At 38.4% G+C, this 15,668-nt stretch overlaps 1 protein-coding gene across 1 annotated transcript in view; it reads right to left on the minus strand.

The window, feature by feature from the left end:
* Nucleotides 1-495: 495 nt before the first annotated feature.
* GYPC (glycophorin C (Gerbich blood group)) overlaps nt 496-15,668 on the minus strand; it is a 29,019-nt gene continuing 13,846 nt past the window's right edge. The window contains exons 2-3 of the mRNA XM_085066881.1: nt 4,117-4,167; nt 496-1,864 (exon numbers count right to left, since the gene is read on the minus strand). Coding sequence (XP_084923007.1) covers nt 1,668-1,864; nt 4,117-4,167 — 248 coding nt within the window. The 3' untranslated portion in view covers nt 496-1,667. The remainder of the gene's footprint in view (nt 1,865-4,116; nt 4,168-15,668) is intronic.

Below are 15,668 nucleotides of genomic sequence, written 5' to 3' on the forward strand. Positions count from 1 at the left end.
AAGTACTGAGAAAGGACTGAGATTGTGATTGAAAGATAAAAATTTCTCATTTCTTCAGTTGGGTCCTCAGTCTTGTCTTGCTCAGATCTCTTACAGCATTTTTGTGTCCCATGTCAGTAATGAACACCAGAGTCCAGGAGCTTTCCAAGCTTTGGTGCCAAGAAGTGAGCATGAGTGGTCAACAACAATGTCTTGAAAGCACAGCTGTAGATGACTTTTATATATGTACACACATATAGATCAAAGCACGGGAGAAAATATATCAAGTTGAGCAGAGCTCATCAGTATCTTGTGTGTTGTCTTGTATTTCTCTGCCTCTATTTTCAGTAGTCCAGAGCACCACGACAGCTGTGGATGAGCAGGTGCAGAGAACAATTATCCTATTTCCGGAGCTAACTGTGGGCTTTCATTAGGAAGCCAACTTACTGGGGTAAAGAAACTCATCACTGTTGGTTCTTAGGTGAGGAATAAGAGCTTTTCATGTGACCCACCATGAATAGTCTATTTATTTATTTATTTACTTGAAAGCATCGATGCTCAGTGTAATTCTCTGGTCTAGCACAATGCAAATGATATACAAAAGAACATACAGAGTGAGAAATCAGGCCAGTGGGATGCAGAAGAACAAGCTTCTTTATAGTAACAGTCATATAGTTGCATTTGTGAAAGATGTATTGGTATTTGCACCAGAACTGAATTCCTCTCCTTGCAAAAATCCACAATCCTGCTGGCAGGCACTCAGAGAAATTTCTAATGCAAAATAAATAAATAAATACTCAGGCAAAAATATCTTACATGAAAAATAATGTAGCTGAGCTCCATTGTTTCAAAAGGCCTGCTCAAACCAGGATGTTTTACCTTTTAATATCTATCTATTTATGCTTGTGTGCAGAGAATGTACTGACTAATTTGAATCATATTTGTAAGTCTACTGACTATTACATACTACATTGTAAATTCCAACATTTTGCAGTTCTCAAGCTGCCATGCAGAGAAAGTCAGTAATAAATCCTTCATTCTTACCTTTTCCATGTTTTCCAAGAGTTTTAATTATTTGAAGTCTTTGATTTTTATATATATAAAATTCAAAAATAAAAAAAAATTCCCAGTGTAAATTCCCAAACAAAGAAAATAAATTCCCCTGTGCCAATAAAAATGCACATTTAAGGGATGGGGGGGGATATCTGAGCTACAGATTTATTTTTGTTCGAGCTAGATCAGCTTTATCTAGTTTAATGTTTGTTCTGTTACCATTTGAAATTCAATTTCAGGTAGTTCTGTATCATATCAGAATAGGATGCATCATTAACTCTAAGAGAATGTTTTCCTTTGGCATCTGCTACTTTCACCAAATGTCAAGGCTTGACATTTGCTATCTTTATCTAGTTTTGGTGTATCACTCATACTGAGATTTTGTTTCTTCTTAACTGATATTGATTTCAACTGTGACCAGCTGTGTTGCTAATAAAATCAACAGGCAAGTATCTGGCATTTAGGTCTTCACTGCTAGAGGAAAAGAAACAACCCAGTGACAAAAAAAAGTAAAGAGATACTTTTCAATTAGGATGCTCGCCTGTATCCTCATATTATCCATCTCTTAGCACTTCTGTAGGTGTTACATTTCTGATTGATTCCCTTGGGGAAGTCTCCGTGGAAATCCTTGCCTCTCAGATGAAATATTCCTTTTTGCTCTCATCCACTGCTTCCTGCAGAGCGGGGTCATTTTTCAAAGCGGCATCCGCGCTTTCGGCGAACTCAGTTCCTTTGGCCTCGTTGGTGTGGTAGGTGCCCTTGTGCCTGTACATGTACCTGACCATCACCACCAGCAGACAGATGAGCACAAACACCACGGCAGCAATCACTCCTGGAGGAAAGAGACCACTTAAATGGGTCACCAGTAATAAAACATGAGAAGTGTCTCACAGCCAGGCATCGCAACTTGAATTGCTTGGTAGGGAAAAGCCCATGTGTCACAAGGTCTTTGCATGTTGCAGTGGCCAGAGTCAGAACAGAGTCTGACACTGCAAAATACAAAATGGGATATAGGTGCTGTAGGAATACAGGACAAATTCCCACTAGCTTTCTTTCAAATCAATGGCTTGATTTGGTTGAACACTTTGGAGCTGAAAGTTCATTACAAAATGAGGAGAAATAAGAGAACATGAAGGAAAACCATTAATATCTTTTATCCTTCTGATGACAGATACCTGGGGGGGAACGTTGCAGATAACCCAACCCTGCCTTCTCAAGTGTTCTCAATTTCAGGAGATGTTCAGGGCACTGAGAATTTCATAGGAGACATTCAACAAATAGCAGGAGCCGCATGACTCTGGAACTGCTCTGTATTTTCAAGCTGGCATTTCATGCTGTGCTCTAATTAAGAATGTCTGGTTGCAATGAATGTGGAAGTGACACCTGGCAGAAGGAAGGGATTCTGGGTAGATCTTTCTTGTCTCCTGGACTAAGGCTAATTTCCAGCTATGTGTTGACTGGACAAAAATTTCTAAAAGATAACCCCAATGTGCATAGGACTAAATGGTGAATGGTAGCACTCCTTGTGAAAGAAAGTAAATTCAAGCTCCTTTTCTATTGTGGAAGGTAGAGAAGCCCATAAAAGAGACAATTCCTGACAAGTCCAAAGAATGACAAGTCCATTGTTAAAAAATATACAAACTGTATACCTTTCCTCCCAGGTCAAATTCTTGACTTAAAAATCCTGAAAATAAATTAAGTATTTTGAAGTTTTTTCAACTTGTGTGAATTTTATAATTTTTAAAACACTTTTTGTATGGATCCAGGACATGCTTATAAAAAACACGTTTGCTGTGATTCTGTACAAGTAGATGATACTGAGCTGATTCTATATTCATATGAATCCAGGGCTAAACCAAATGCTAGGGAAATACACAATAAAAAGAATTAGAGCAGAATATTCTTCAGGTTTCCTCTGCTGTCAGTTAAGGGTGTGTGTTTGGTCATTTGTCTTCTAGAAGTGAATTCCTTCATTTTGTCAGAAGAAGTCGTCCCTGGAAATTCCTACTACTCTGAAGAGACATTGAGGGGTAGGTAGAGAGTATCTCTTTCCCGCAACTTATATTCAAAATAAGTGGCAGAAGTGGGTATCTCCGAAGCTTTAGAATTATCAGCATCAGTAAACATAGGAATAAGCAGAATATTAGCAGGGTAAATGAAGATTATAATTCTGCCGTAAAAGATATGCCTTAATGTTACCCCTCAGATTTCTTGGTGCCTGGTTCTGGAAAGTGAAGTTACTGCTAGCAGAAATGAAATTGCTTATACAAAGAAGTTCAGGTTTAAAATAATATCATGGTTTCAGTGTGGGCTTCATCAATTTTTAGGACCTCACTGGTATCCCTTGACACAAGAGGCTCTAATAGGCTTTAGATGTAGCACAGTATTAATAAGCCTAAGGGACTGAGTACAAATCAATTTACCTGCTACTTGTTCATAGAAAGCTGAAATTAAAGTTACAGGAGATGGGACCTGAGGGAAATATAGCAGAACCTCACCAATTTGCACTAATGATTGGTATAGCCCCTTGTGAATGACTGAAATTAGTGTGTTAGCATGGAAATGAACAAACACAATAAAAATAAAAAGACAGGTGCACTCCGTGAACATAGCTTTGCTCATTTATTCTGACAACTGTATTTAGTTTAAATGCATGAGAGAGCTTTAATGGAACACCAGGAAATACAGTGTGGTGAATTCTGTAACAGTAAAGGGTCAGCTCGTATAAGCTAACGTTGCTCACATCAAAGGTCCTACACCAGTTCTGCACTAAAGGACAAGCTTGACCCAATGAATAATGAAGGAAATCAGAGACTGACTTTCCTGCTGGACTGTTTGGTATTTTGTCCTAAAACGTGGAATGGATGGGGGTGGCACTGCCCAGTGTATGGTTTATGCTCATTATCTGATCTCGTTATCTTGCCAATAGCCTCTCTGGGAGCAGATTTCCCACTGGCCTAATTCACTCTAATTGTGCTGCTCCTGTTGTCTCGTCAGCAAAGCAGAGGTTTTGCAAAATGCAAGAAATCAACCATCCTGCTGTTTTAATTCTTATGGTGCTGCTTAGTATGGTCTGCTACTCACCTCCAATAACAGCCACATCTGCTCCAGCTGTGGGGCCCTCGACTTCTCCACCTATAAATAAAACAGAATACACAAAAGTTAATTAAAAAAAAAAGGAATTCAATCATATGGAGCAGCAGTGACTGTACTGGCAGTGCTGTATTATTTTAACCTGTGAAACTCAGAACTTAATATCTCTCCCTAGCAAAAGACATTTGTGAAACTTCATAGTAGAGTTAGCCACACTGTAACAGTTTTCTGCCACCATAACACTGGAAAATAAATAGCTAGCACATTATGCAAACTATCATGGCCCTCAGGGAAACACCTACTGTTTATTATCAGCACTTACCTGTAACATCCTCCAGTGAATGATTAAATTAGGAGCATTAAGGTACTGTGATTACTCTCAGAAAGGTAGTTTTGGGGGAAAAAAGGTTGATGCCTATTTATTTCCCATTTATGGCTCTTCAGAGTATGGTATGGATCTTGATTTGATGCAAATTAATCTGTGTGTATTGATTTCAATTAGTATTTATTTATCTGCAATGTCCTGTTTTCAATCTTCACATTTGTTTTCTTTTAAACTTACATTTGGAATCAAGGCAAGCCTCTCATGTCTGTGATATAAAACAGAGTCCTCACTTACAGTAAGTCTGAATTCAGGGCTGATAAATCAAATTGCATTCTTTTTTGGATTATCATTTATAAAAACAAAGGAACAAAAAAAGTATTACCATTTAAATGCAAAAGAAAAAACCTGACCATGCTTTTTCAAGAAGTAAGGAAGTGATCTGAAATGTTGTGAACTGCTGAAAGAGCAGCTAGAATTTGAATTACACTTTGATCTTAATTATAGCACTTAATAAGAATATCCAAAACAACCAATGAATAGCCCAAGTTTTTAAAGAGAAGATAAAAAATGTCCCCAAAACCAGTAAGGATATTTTTCTCTTAATTGTTTGATATAGACCTTAAGTAAAAGTAAAAACATACAGAAAAGCATTTCTTCACCAACTTTCATTTAGTTGATATGGATACAATTCTGAACGGTTTTCTGCTCCTTATTTCATGTCACTACTATCAGGCCACCTAATCCAGAGTTATGCAGATGTCTGAGGGGGTGAGGAACTCTTTGTGTTTCTCTGTGCTAGGTTAATGACAGAACACTCACTTTGTTTAGTTTTGTACTATTTATAGGATTCTAAACTATACTCATTTTTGAACAGGACAAAAAGCTTTATGTGAAGTCTTTTTGTTTTTTTTTTTCTTTTCAATTTCCCTTTGGTAAGTGCAATAGACAGAAAAGTTCTCTGGAAAAGGTAAAAATCAAATTCCAAATCCTTCTATAAATTCAACAGTAGCACTATGGCTGATACCTCAGACACCTTTTGCTATATCTGTATATATGATTCAAGGATAAAACACTATCAGCAGTTTTCTCCTTGCTCATGTCCAATCTCTAACATCAGTTTGCAACAAACTGAAGAGAGCTGAGATTCAAAGGATCCACCTTTTCTCAAACATGGGAGTTGCTTTTCATAGAAAGTAGGAGTGCTTTTCTCTCCCCCAGAGGTCCTTCCCACATTTTCTTCCATCTATATACTGATGGAAAGATTGAACACACCTTGTGTAATTAAAAAACTCTAATTATGTCTATGTCCATTCAAAACCTACGTGCTCTGAAGAGATTAATTGACTCAAGGTCAAAATGCTCTGTATTTCTTTACACACCAAATACATGCTGCATGCCAAAAAAGCAGGCTCCTCTACAGCAATCAAATACTTGAAGGTGTGAATTCTAAAGTGCTTCCCTAGCCACACAGCTTGCTGCCAAATTCCAGATGAAGTTATTATTTCTCTAATTACAAAAAGGTTTATGAGTAACTCTCTGCTCTTACCTGGCATTCCCAGGTGCCTCTCAGAGTTAGATAATAAGCAGGTGCCTTATCTCTAGCACTTGCCATCACAGTGCTTTCTGATAATGGATTACAGTACTATCACTTTGCAGAAACTTTCTACGTTTGCAAAGGAGTGCTGGGCTCATCTTGAGGTATAGTGTAGCTGGCACTGATCTGCCAAGCTGGCAATGCTGTGCTGTTCAGCAACCAGAGAACACCATGATGTGGCTCCAATCACCACAGTTCCCTTTTTACTGCCAGCACCAGGGCCTGGATACTCCTTTGTGTGTCCCCTTTTGACCACAAAACAGGCTTGCTGTCCTCCCAGACAGCCTTTTGCTGCATCATTCAGAGTGCCAGAACATTGCAGCTACCACCAATGACCAGAAATTTCCAAGGTCTGCTCTCCAGATCAGTTTTGGAGTAATATTGATGGAGAGGACGGAGACACCCTCAATCCCTGTCTCACAGTCTGTGAAATTTCATGTTGTCCAAAAATAGCTCTGTGGTTGACTGCAGTATCACAGAAATACCAGGCAGGTGTGAAAGTGTCAGTGCTGCTCAAGGTTCAAGCAGTGTCACCCTTCCTAAAACATGACTGAGGAACATGCAAGGCGTGTGTGATGGAATGAGACCCTCTTCCCTGAGCAGGAGTGAGACAGCAGCTGCTGTCCAGAAGGGAATCCATGCTTGGCCAGGAACCTCAGCATGGTCTCCCTAAACTCAGTCTATGTGAGAAATACAGTGCATTACTGTAGGACTGAATCTTCACTTTCTGAGGCAGAAAAAACATCCAGATTATTGAAAGATTTTTTAGCTCAGCAATGTCTTTGGCCTTCTTGTACCTTCTTTATTCTGCTCTTCTTCACATGAGGAGTGCTCAGAGGTCTGTGTTTCAATAGCTGCTGTTGCACCTGTTTTGATTTTTTCCCTTTGCTTCAAGGACATCTTTTGTGTTATCTGTTGCTAAATTGTCCTTGCAAAACTTCCTTTCCCTTCTATACTGGCCCTTGTCCAGCTGCATTCTGGTCCTGAAAGTGTTTAAGCATTGTTGTTATTTACTGCCATTGGTTACCATGACACACAGAAATCAAAAGATTGTGGGGAAACTTGTTTTTCATAAAATTTCTGGCCATCAGAAAGGTTGACAATCAAGAACAGAACATACAAATCAAATTGTCTGTTGTTGGAAAGTATGTTTCTAAAAGCCAGAATGATGGGGAAGAAATGCCTTTGTGTCATGACCTGAAATTTATCAAATTCCAGTTTTGCTCATAAACTTACAGATAAGGAATTTTTGCAATAGAATGACAATTGCTACCTCTCTCATTCTCATCAATCACACCCTGCTGAGAAGGCAGCAGCCACTGCAAGTGCCAGAAATATTCCTGACTTAAATACCCCAAGCAGATCTCTGGCTTTGTGCTTCATGGGTGGCAAACCAGTACAATTGGCTTGTGTGAATGTGGCCAGTAGCGACGTTTTCCTGCTAAATTTGTTGGTAAATTTGTAAAACTACCTCCCCCAGGCTCTGTTTTCCTATAAAACTTGATTTTTGTAATTTTTTGTAGTTTTTTCCCCCTAGTTGTAACCTATCCTCTTCCATTTGGGCTGAGGAATACTTGTTTGAAGCAGGCAGGCCCGGCAGTGAAAATCTTTGCTTGAGGTTCAGCACTCTCCTACTTCTACTGTGCACTTCTCTGACAGTTGTAATGGTTTCTTTTCTCTAAAAATTGCAAATCTGAACCACTAAAAGCCATAAATCACTTCCTGCCCCAAAATTCTGACTCTGGCTTTAAAATAATTTATATATTTTCTTTTTATTTAAACTTTCTTCTATATCTGAGCTTCATTTAAGCAGTGCTTTCCAGCTGTTCTTTACAATACCAAGGACTAAATATGCTTTGTAGATGGAAACTGAGGTTTTGGCATGATTTTGCAACACCAGAAGACAGGTCTTTAAGGAAAACACAAAGTACTCTGAGAGTCTTGATAAAGATGCAAGACTTATCAGTGAGCTACTTTAGAAGCCTAACCAAGTTAAGACATTCCAATTACAAGCCATTCAACTTACATGGTGGTGGGAAGGGGCATATTCATTCCCCAAATACCTTCTCCCATGAAGCAGAGCAAGCTCAGAGTTTAGATCTTGCTACTTGGCAGAACACAATACTTTAAAGTGAGTCTGTGGCTACTATCAGTGACACATGGGATAAAGTTGTAGAAAGCTTCAAACCTTCTAATTTTCAGGTATCAATTTTGCCTGATAAAGTAGTTTCCAGAAAAAAAAATCCAGTATTTGCATTCTCAGTGGCTCTGCCGTCAGCACTTTAGCTAACAATTTAAACACCTACATGTTTGATTGCTATCGATTTACATACAGAAAAGGCAGGAAAGGACAGCCATACGTGCAAAGGGATCCACATTTGAGAGGAATGCATGGGAATCATCCTGCAGGATAAATCTAATCTACAGGTGCAAACTGCCAAATCTCTGCTGTGCAATCCACAAGGGCAACTTATTGGGATAATATAGACCTTACCCCAAACTTCTGATGGTCTTTCTAATTTCCTAAGATAAAGTTCCAGACTAAAGCTGGCTGTTGAGTAGAGAATGAAAAGCCTGAGATTACAACTCACAATGTCATGATTCCCATGCAGCTGTGGCTGATCCTGCATTTTGGAGTTTGTCAGGCTGAGTATACAGATATCTGTGTGTGATAAGCAGCTTCTTTGACAATGCAGGTTTCAAAGCCACTCCTGCTCCTGTCTTTCAGGATTTTCCTACCCACAAGCTTATGCTTTTGATTCTTAGCAACCCCAACCATCTCTTATCACGATGCACCATTGCTGACTGCTCAGTTACAATCCCAGACAAAGCCTTGGCTGCTAAATTATACTCAAGTAGGTCTTTAAGTGCTTTCTTGGGCAACCCATTTTCTCTCTTGATGCGCCTGTTCATTGCATAAGAAGTGCTTGAAATTCATTCAATCCAAGTGAGTGATGGGTTGAACTCCTTAAGGCAGTCATTTCCTTCTCAGGGCTTTCCTAGGCATGCAGACTAGAAAACACAGGGAGGTTTCATCTTTAATCAGCTCACCTAGTCACTGTATGAAAAACTGCTGCTAATGGGACTTTCCGGGTGAGGAACAACCCAACCTCATCCTCAGCGTATCCACAGATGTGCTTTGCAAAACCACCCCAAATACTGATGGGGTTGTTGCAGGAAGTGGTGCATCAGCAGTGTGTATCTGTAGGCTGAAAAGTGTCTTTAGAATTTGGCTATTAAGTGATAAATGGCTTTGTCTTAAATATTTGTACTATCTATCCATGCATGTCCAGTAAACAAGGGAGATGTTCAAACTGAATGATATCCAGTTCATGATTCAGGCCAAATAGAGATAGAATTCAGAGGGGGGTTTTTCCTCAGTATTGATCTTTCATTCTTCCATACATTTGAAAGAGAGCTTTAGATGTAACAAGATTAATGAAACACAGTTTACTTAGTTATACAGAGTCTAGTAAATTTTTATCTATTTTTTTGGCTTGTATAATTGACCTAGCACAACATAGCATCCTAATCTTGCCTTATTTTTAAAAAGTTGTAATTTAAAAAGAAGACTGCCTCTTTATGTAAAGAACTTAGGTGAGGTTCTAATTGCCTCCACTGAAGATGATTCTAAGGTATTTGATTTGGCTCAATAAAACATTATAAACTTCTAAAAGTACTGAGCAGTATATGGAGTCTACCAGGCAACTTTTACACTTGCTAAAAACCTTTACTATGATTACTGCAATTTTCAATTTTTTTAATATTCTGTATATAAAAATGTATTTATCATAACTGTTCCTTTCCCAGGGGCTCTTTTTGTTCCTTGTATGCTCTTCCACAGTCATTGCTCCTCTTGACTGGAAAAGCAGGTCCTAATTTGTCCCTCTTGTCTTCACTGATGCAAGACTTTTCTTACCACACATTTAGTAGAGAAGAACTAATGAAGTCTTAGCACCTCCATTGTTTATGCAACTGTGGTATGTCCTCCCTGCCCTTTGGTTTATATTTGTGCCTTGCCAACACACTGCATTCATGAGAAAATCATTAATCTATTAACCTTAGCACACTGATTTAATTTACAAGCTATAGTTAGAACTGGTTCACTGCAGCTGCATCTGTAAAAACGAGTCGAACCAACTTCTGAAAACTTCATGTTAGAAATATGTTAATTGCTCAAGCTGCTCTCTGGCCCGTTACAATATCAGATGCATCACACTGAGGCCTTTCTGAATTAAAAAAAAAGTCATTACCTATTTTAATATTTGCCAGTAAGTGTGCAGTGCCCTGCCAGAGCTGGCATCTCTTATCCTGAAGGGTCATCAGCCTGAACCCATCAATTTGACATATTCATCTGAAAAAGTCATCACCATCTCCCATTAGACTATGAAACACATCAAGGCTGTTCTTTCAAAATTAAGGAACAGTTTCTCATCTGTCAGTCTGGAAAAGAGACAGGATAATTTGGCTGCCACTTGTATACTAAATAATTATAAGGACGACAATGGTGTCATACAACAACAACAACAATCACATGATCTTTTGGGCAAGTAAATGGACTGTGTTGCAAATGTAAGCTACATCATGCAGATTAAAAATACCTACAAAATTAAAATGCTCTGGGCCCAATTCTCTTGCTATTGCAGCTAACAAGTACTTTGTCATTAATTCTAAGCAGACAAAGTACAGTTTCATTCAAATAAAGGTCTGTTCAAGATTTTTGACACTTTGTAATATAGTAAGGATAAAAAGCAATTATCAAATTGGTTTAATTAGGTAAGGATTGTCATATAATTTTAGTAGTTCTCATTTGATTCTAGTATACAGTGTTAGCAAAATATTTTTTCACCATTCTAGAATGTCATGAAATAAATAAGAGAAAATATATTTTAAAATGTTTGTGGAAATAATGGCTTTGCTCACACAATTTCTCCTACTTTTGTGAAGCTGAATTGCCCTTGGGTCTTGGGGAAATCAGAGATGGAGAGATACACTGAAAGTTATCTTGTCAAAAAATAATCACGTAATATCCCTCAGTAATAAGAAGGAAAAGGAGAAAATGTTGATGAAATTTGGGAAATTATTAGAGGCTCAAAAATAATAAGGATCTTTTAAAAGTTAAAAGTTATTCTATATTTTGAAATAAAAAATACATGTGAAATTTAAAAAGAGAAGAAAATTTTGTTTTAAAGGGTTATATAACCGAAAAAACCACATAGATTTTTTTTAAGCTAACTTTTCCATTTATCCCCCAAAAGAATCAACAGTCCTCTGAAATTCCCCTTTCAGTTTGAACAATTTGAACCACATACTCTTTTTTTTAGTTTGAAGTTACTGGAGACTTTGACTCCTTTGCTTGGGGTTGCTGAATACCTACCACCAATTCTGATGGAACTTAAGTGCATCCAGTAGAAGCATTAAAATGGCAATTCCCCCTTAGAAGTACTATAAATGTTATGACCTTAAAGCTCCCATTTAGCACAGTACTTAGAGAGAGGTTTTTGTATGCCCATGTCCCCTCTGGTAACAGACATTTAATGTGTCCTGTGAAGTCACAATGAAAAAGGTCCAATCTATTTAAGAAATGTTGCATGTGGCAATTTGGAAGTTGTGTTCTGTTTTGTCTTCCTCATGAGTATGGTTATATCACTGCAAAAAGTTCTTTACTTTTCCATGGGAATATGTTAATGTAACCAGGCCATCATTTACATTTTTCCTCTATCACCATCAAAGCCAGCTCATGTACAACATCTTCCTGGGGAAGATAAATTGACCTAGAATTGTTCCATTAAAGGAGTGACAAATGGGCTATGAATCAATTTGTAAGGTACAGTCCATGATCAGGGCATTTTCCTGCCTTTGTCTTTCCTCTTCTCACCTCTTCCCTCCTCATCAGAACAGAGTGCTCCTTCTGAGGGCTTTATAATCAGGGAGGTTTTGAAAGAAACCCTAAATATCCAGTGAATCTGCTGATTCTTGCCAATTACTGCCTGACTTTCCTCCAAAGTCAAAAATTGTAAGTTCTAGTAATTTTCTGTTGAATCAAAATGGGAACAAACCATCCATTTACTCCTGCACTGTGGTCAAAGCTGAACAGACAGGAGTTGCTGGCTCAATTGATTAACCATTGCAAATGGTCCAGATGACCACAGGTACTCAAAACAGCTGATTGTGGACATAGTGAAATCGAATCCGACAACCTGTAACCGATATTTATCTTATAATTCATAAGAAACAGTTCATGAAAGCACTGACCTAAATTTTTCATGTTAAAAACTTAAGCTTTATTAATTAAATTTTAAAAAACTTGAGTCAGAACCTTTTAGTGAGAAGTCACAGGCAAAGGGATCTTGGAGTACATGACAATTCTTTCCCAATCCCTTGCATATGAAGCAGTAAGACAACTTAACTGCTAAACTGCTTGTAATTATTTACCAAGACAAGCTTTTAATTAGTACCTAGCAGGTCTAACAGCCTCAGACCTGACTCTCAATACTTTTGACCGTGTCATAAGAGGATAAGGTGATCTGTGTTTCTTAATGTTGTTGTGCTTGATTTTATGACCTTAATAATTTTAAAGATTAGGTTTTGGTTTACATTTGAAACATACCCTGTTTTACAGACATGGCACTAAGCATTTATGGATTTGGCTCTAAGCCAAACATTAGTTTCTTTAACTAAGACAGTCAGAACTATTTGCTAGAGTTTGAAACATTTTCATCAAATACATTCAACAGCATTTTTGTACTGATTTTCTCTGTTCCTGCTATCTGCCTGACAGTCCTTTTATCCTTCACAAGTTTTGACTCCATTATTCAACTCCAACTGTTTTTAAAGGAAAAGCAGGCAAAGATAAGGACTGCTTCAATTTTCATGAAAACTGCAGACTGGAGAGAAAAGGGAGACCAGAGCAGCCCAGCACTGAAGGAAAGGCAGTGAGGATTCAGCATTTTTAAGCTCTGTTTAGCAGCAGTAAGTTCTCCAGTAACCATGAGTTTTCCAGCCATCGTGCACAGAGAGCCAGAGGACTCTGGATCCAGAGCCACTGGATGCTGGGGGTGGGATTTAGGGGGCAGAGACATAGATCCAAAAGGGAGAGCATTTCATTGGCTCTGTTGCTGGCAGAAAACTCTGTTGCTGGCGTTTTAACGAACACACATGCTGAAATAGAAACATGGCCATTATTCTATTGATGCTGATAAATGTCTATTTCTCATTGAGATGAAAAAGCTTGACCTTGTGCTTAAATTAGAGATAATATGATCAAACTACACGTGATGTCACCTAGAAATCACCTGGAAACAGGTGAAAGCCTGATATCATTGTAAGAGTTCAAAGAATGTAGCAACAGGCTCCCGTCCTTAGAAAAGCACAATAATTTTCCTGACATGGGCAGGTTTCTTCCTTTATACTCATCCCCACCGTCAATATTTTGTAGCAAAGCAGTCCAACAGGTGATAATTCTTGGAAATGGGAGCTCTCTGTGCTCTGTCCCCTGGCTTATTTGATATGAATTGTATTCAGCTCCATCCAGCTCATACAGCAGTGCTTGCCTAAGGCACTGTCTACTGTGCGTTGCAAGTGGAAATGTCAGGATGTTTAGCATATGCTCTTCAGGGACACAGAGATCTTTCCTGGAGCACAGACGAGATTAATATTATTAATGGAGATATCTGTAGTGGAAACAATCTTCCAAATGCTTTGAATATTGAGCATATTAAACCAAGGAAATAAAACATATTGAAACACCTTAGAAACTTGCAAGGCAAATAGTAGCTCAGGGCAACAACATTTCTTATTTCCCAAGGTTTCTTCAATGAATATGCAGATTTCTTTTGCATATTTGCTCAAAAGACAAAGGCCACTTTATTATCTGAAAAGCATTTATGTATCAGTCTAAGCTGACTGAACAGAGTTGAGGAATTTTAGCAAAACTTCTTTACCATCTATCATTCCTCTCAGCAATTGTAGCTAGATTGTGCAATAATTGCTGGGGGAAAAAAAGAAAAAGGATCATTTGTGTATTATTTTTGGACAATTGTCTGGCATTATTTGAAAAATAGCATACTGAACACATTAACAGAGCTAAGCATGAAAAGACGTGCACTGAAGCCATTTACTGAATGTTTTTCAGCACAGACTTATATTGTTGAGAAATTCATTAACAGTTTATTGCTAGTGTTCCTCTCTCCTAATGCAACACGGATGTCAAGTACCATGTAGGTGGAGGGCTAATAACCAGCCTGACGAGATGTTTGACTGCTGGAAAGGAGTCTGTATGATCTCAGCTGTCTCCACAGGTGCTGCAGGAGGATTCTACCAGGCAGTTGGCCGAGATGAAAGCTGCATGTCTTTTCCAGCTGGAGCCATTCTGTTCTGTTCTGTTCTGTTCTGACACGCCTTCTTGAAAGAAGATCTATTCAGCCTCCACACAATGTGGATCCTGGAGTATGCTGTGGGAATTTGCTTCCCGTCAGCCAATAAGCAAACTTAGAATAGCTTCAAGAAGCCTAGGTTTCTAGAGTCTATAATTAAGGAAAATAAATCCCAAACATTATTGCTATACCTGCTTACCCATACCTTTCCAAAGCTTGTGCTGAGGGCTTAACCTTGCTATGAGGTAGTGAGAACCCAGTTTTTTGCAGAGCTTTCAACACACCCTGGTCAGAAGGTCTTGATATCTCCTGCAGGTGCTTAAATGGGGTCTTTCTCACTGTGTTTTGCTTGTTAAGTTGGAGTCACATTTATGGAAGCAAACTGATCATGCCAAAACTTCATGCTACCACATTCCTAAGTAGAAAAGAACTTAATTGCATTTAATCTCCTAATAAGGAGTCCTTTTTGTATTACTGCTCACTTGCATGACTCTCTGTGGACAGTGTTGAATTTCATGCAACCTGGAAAATTATAATAATTTCTGAGGCTTTTGTTTCTCTTTCAAATCTGGTTGAAACTGGTCAGTGGATCCAAAAGTTCTTGATGAGAAGTGGCAGATGTATGAACAGACGATTAGGCAGACAGATAGACCACAGGAAACACAAGACTAATTTCATTAGGAAACTGGACTGCAAACAGAAGTAGCAGTAGATACTTGGATAATACTCATATTTTGGTCACCAATTTAAAAAATGCCATGCTTTTGAAACCATTTCAAAGCTTGGAGATTACATCCTTCGTGGTTTAAACAGCAAAGGAAAGGAAAACAAAGGAACATTGCTGAGACTTTTTCCAGCTCCTTTGTTTTGGTCAGAATGCTTCCTTTTTATAGTTTGGACTGTATTTTAGACCTTTAAAGCCAGATTCAGCTTGGACAGCCCTGGAAATTTCAATGGAGGATTAATGTGTGTCATTAAGCAAAGAAATATGGTCTAGTAGTTTTCAATAGCAACAAATGCTCGCTATGGTACTTCTCTGACCAACATATTTTTCATTTACTGTAAAGCCTTTGGGCTGCTTCTAAGTGTATGAAATATCCATGCAGAAAAGCTGACAGTGAATTGTGATTTAAGCTGGCTGCTACATTCCTGCAGCAAAGGGCATTCTTGTTCCTAAATATTTTTTTCCAAGCTGATCCATCAGCAAATCAGCTCACCAAAAGGAAAGCCCCTTCCCCCATCTAATACT

This window comes from Lichenostomus cassidix, chromosome 7 (assembly GCF_008360975.1).
Source record: "Lichenostomus cassidix isolate B80296 chromosome 7, HeHo_3.0, whole genome shotgun sequence".
NCBI classification, from domain to species: domain Eukaryota; kingdom Metazoa; phylum Chordata; class Aves; order Passeriformes; family Meliphagidae; genus Lichenostomus; species Lichenostomus cassidix.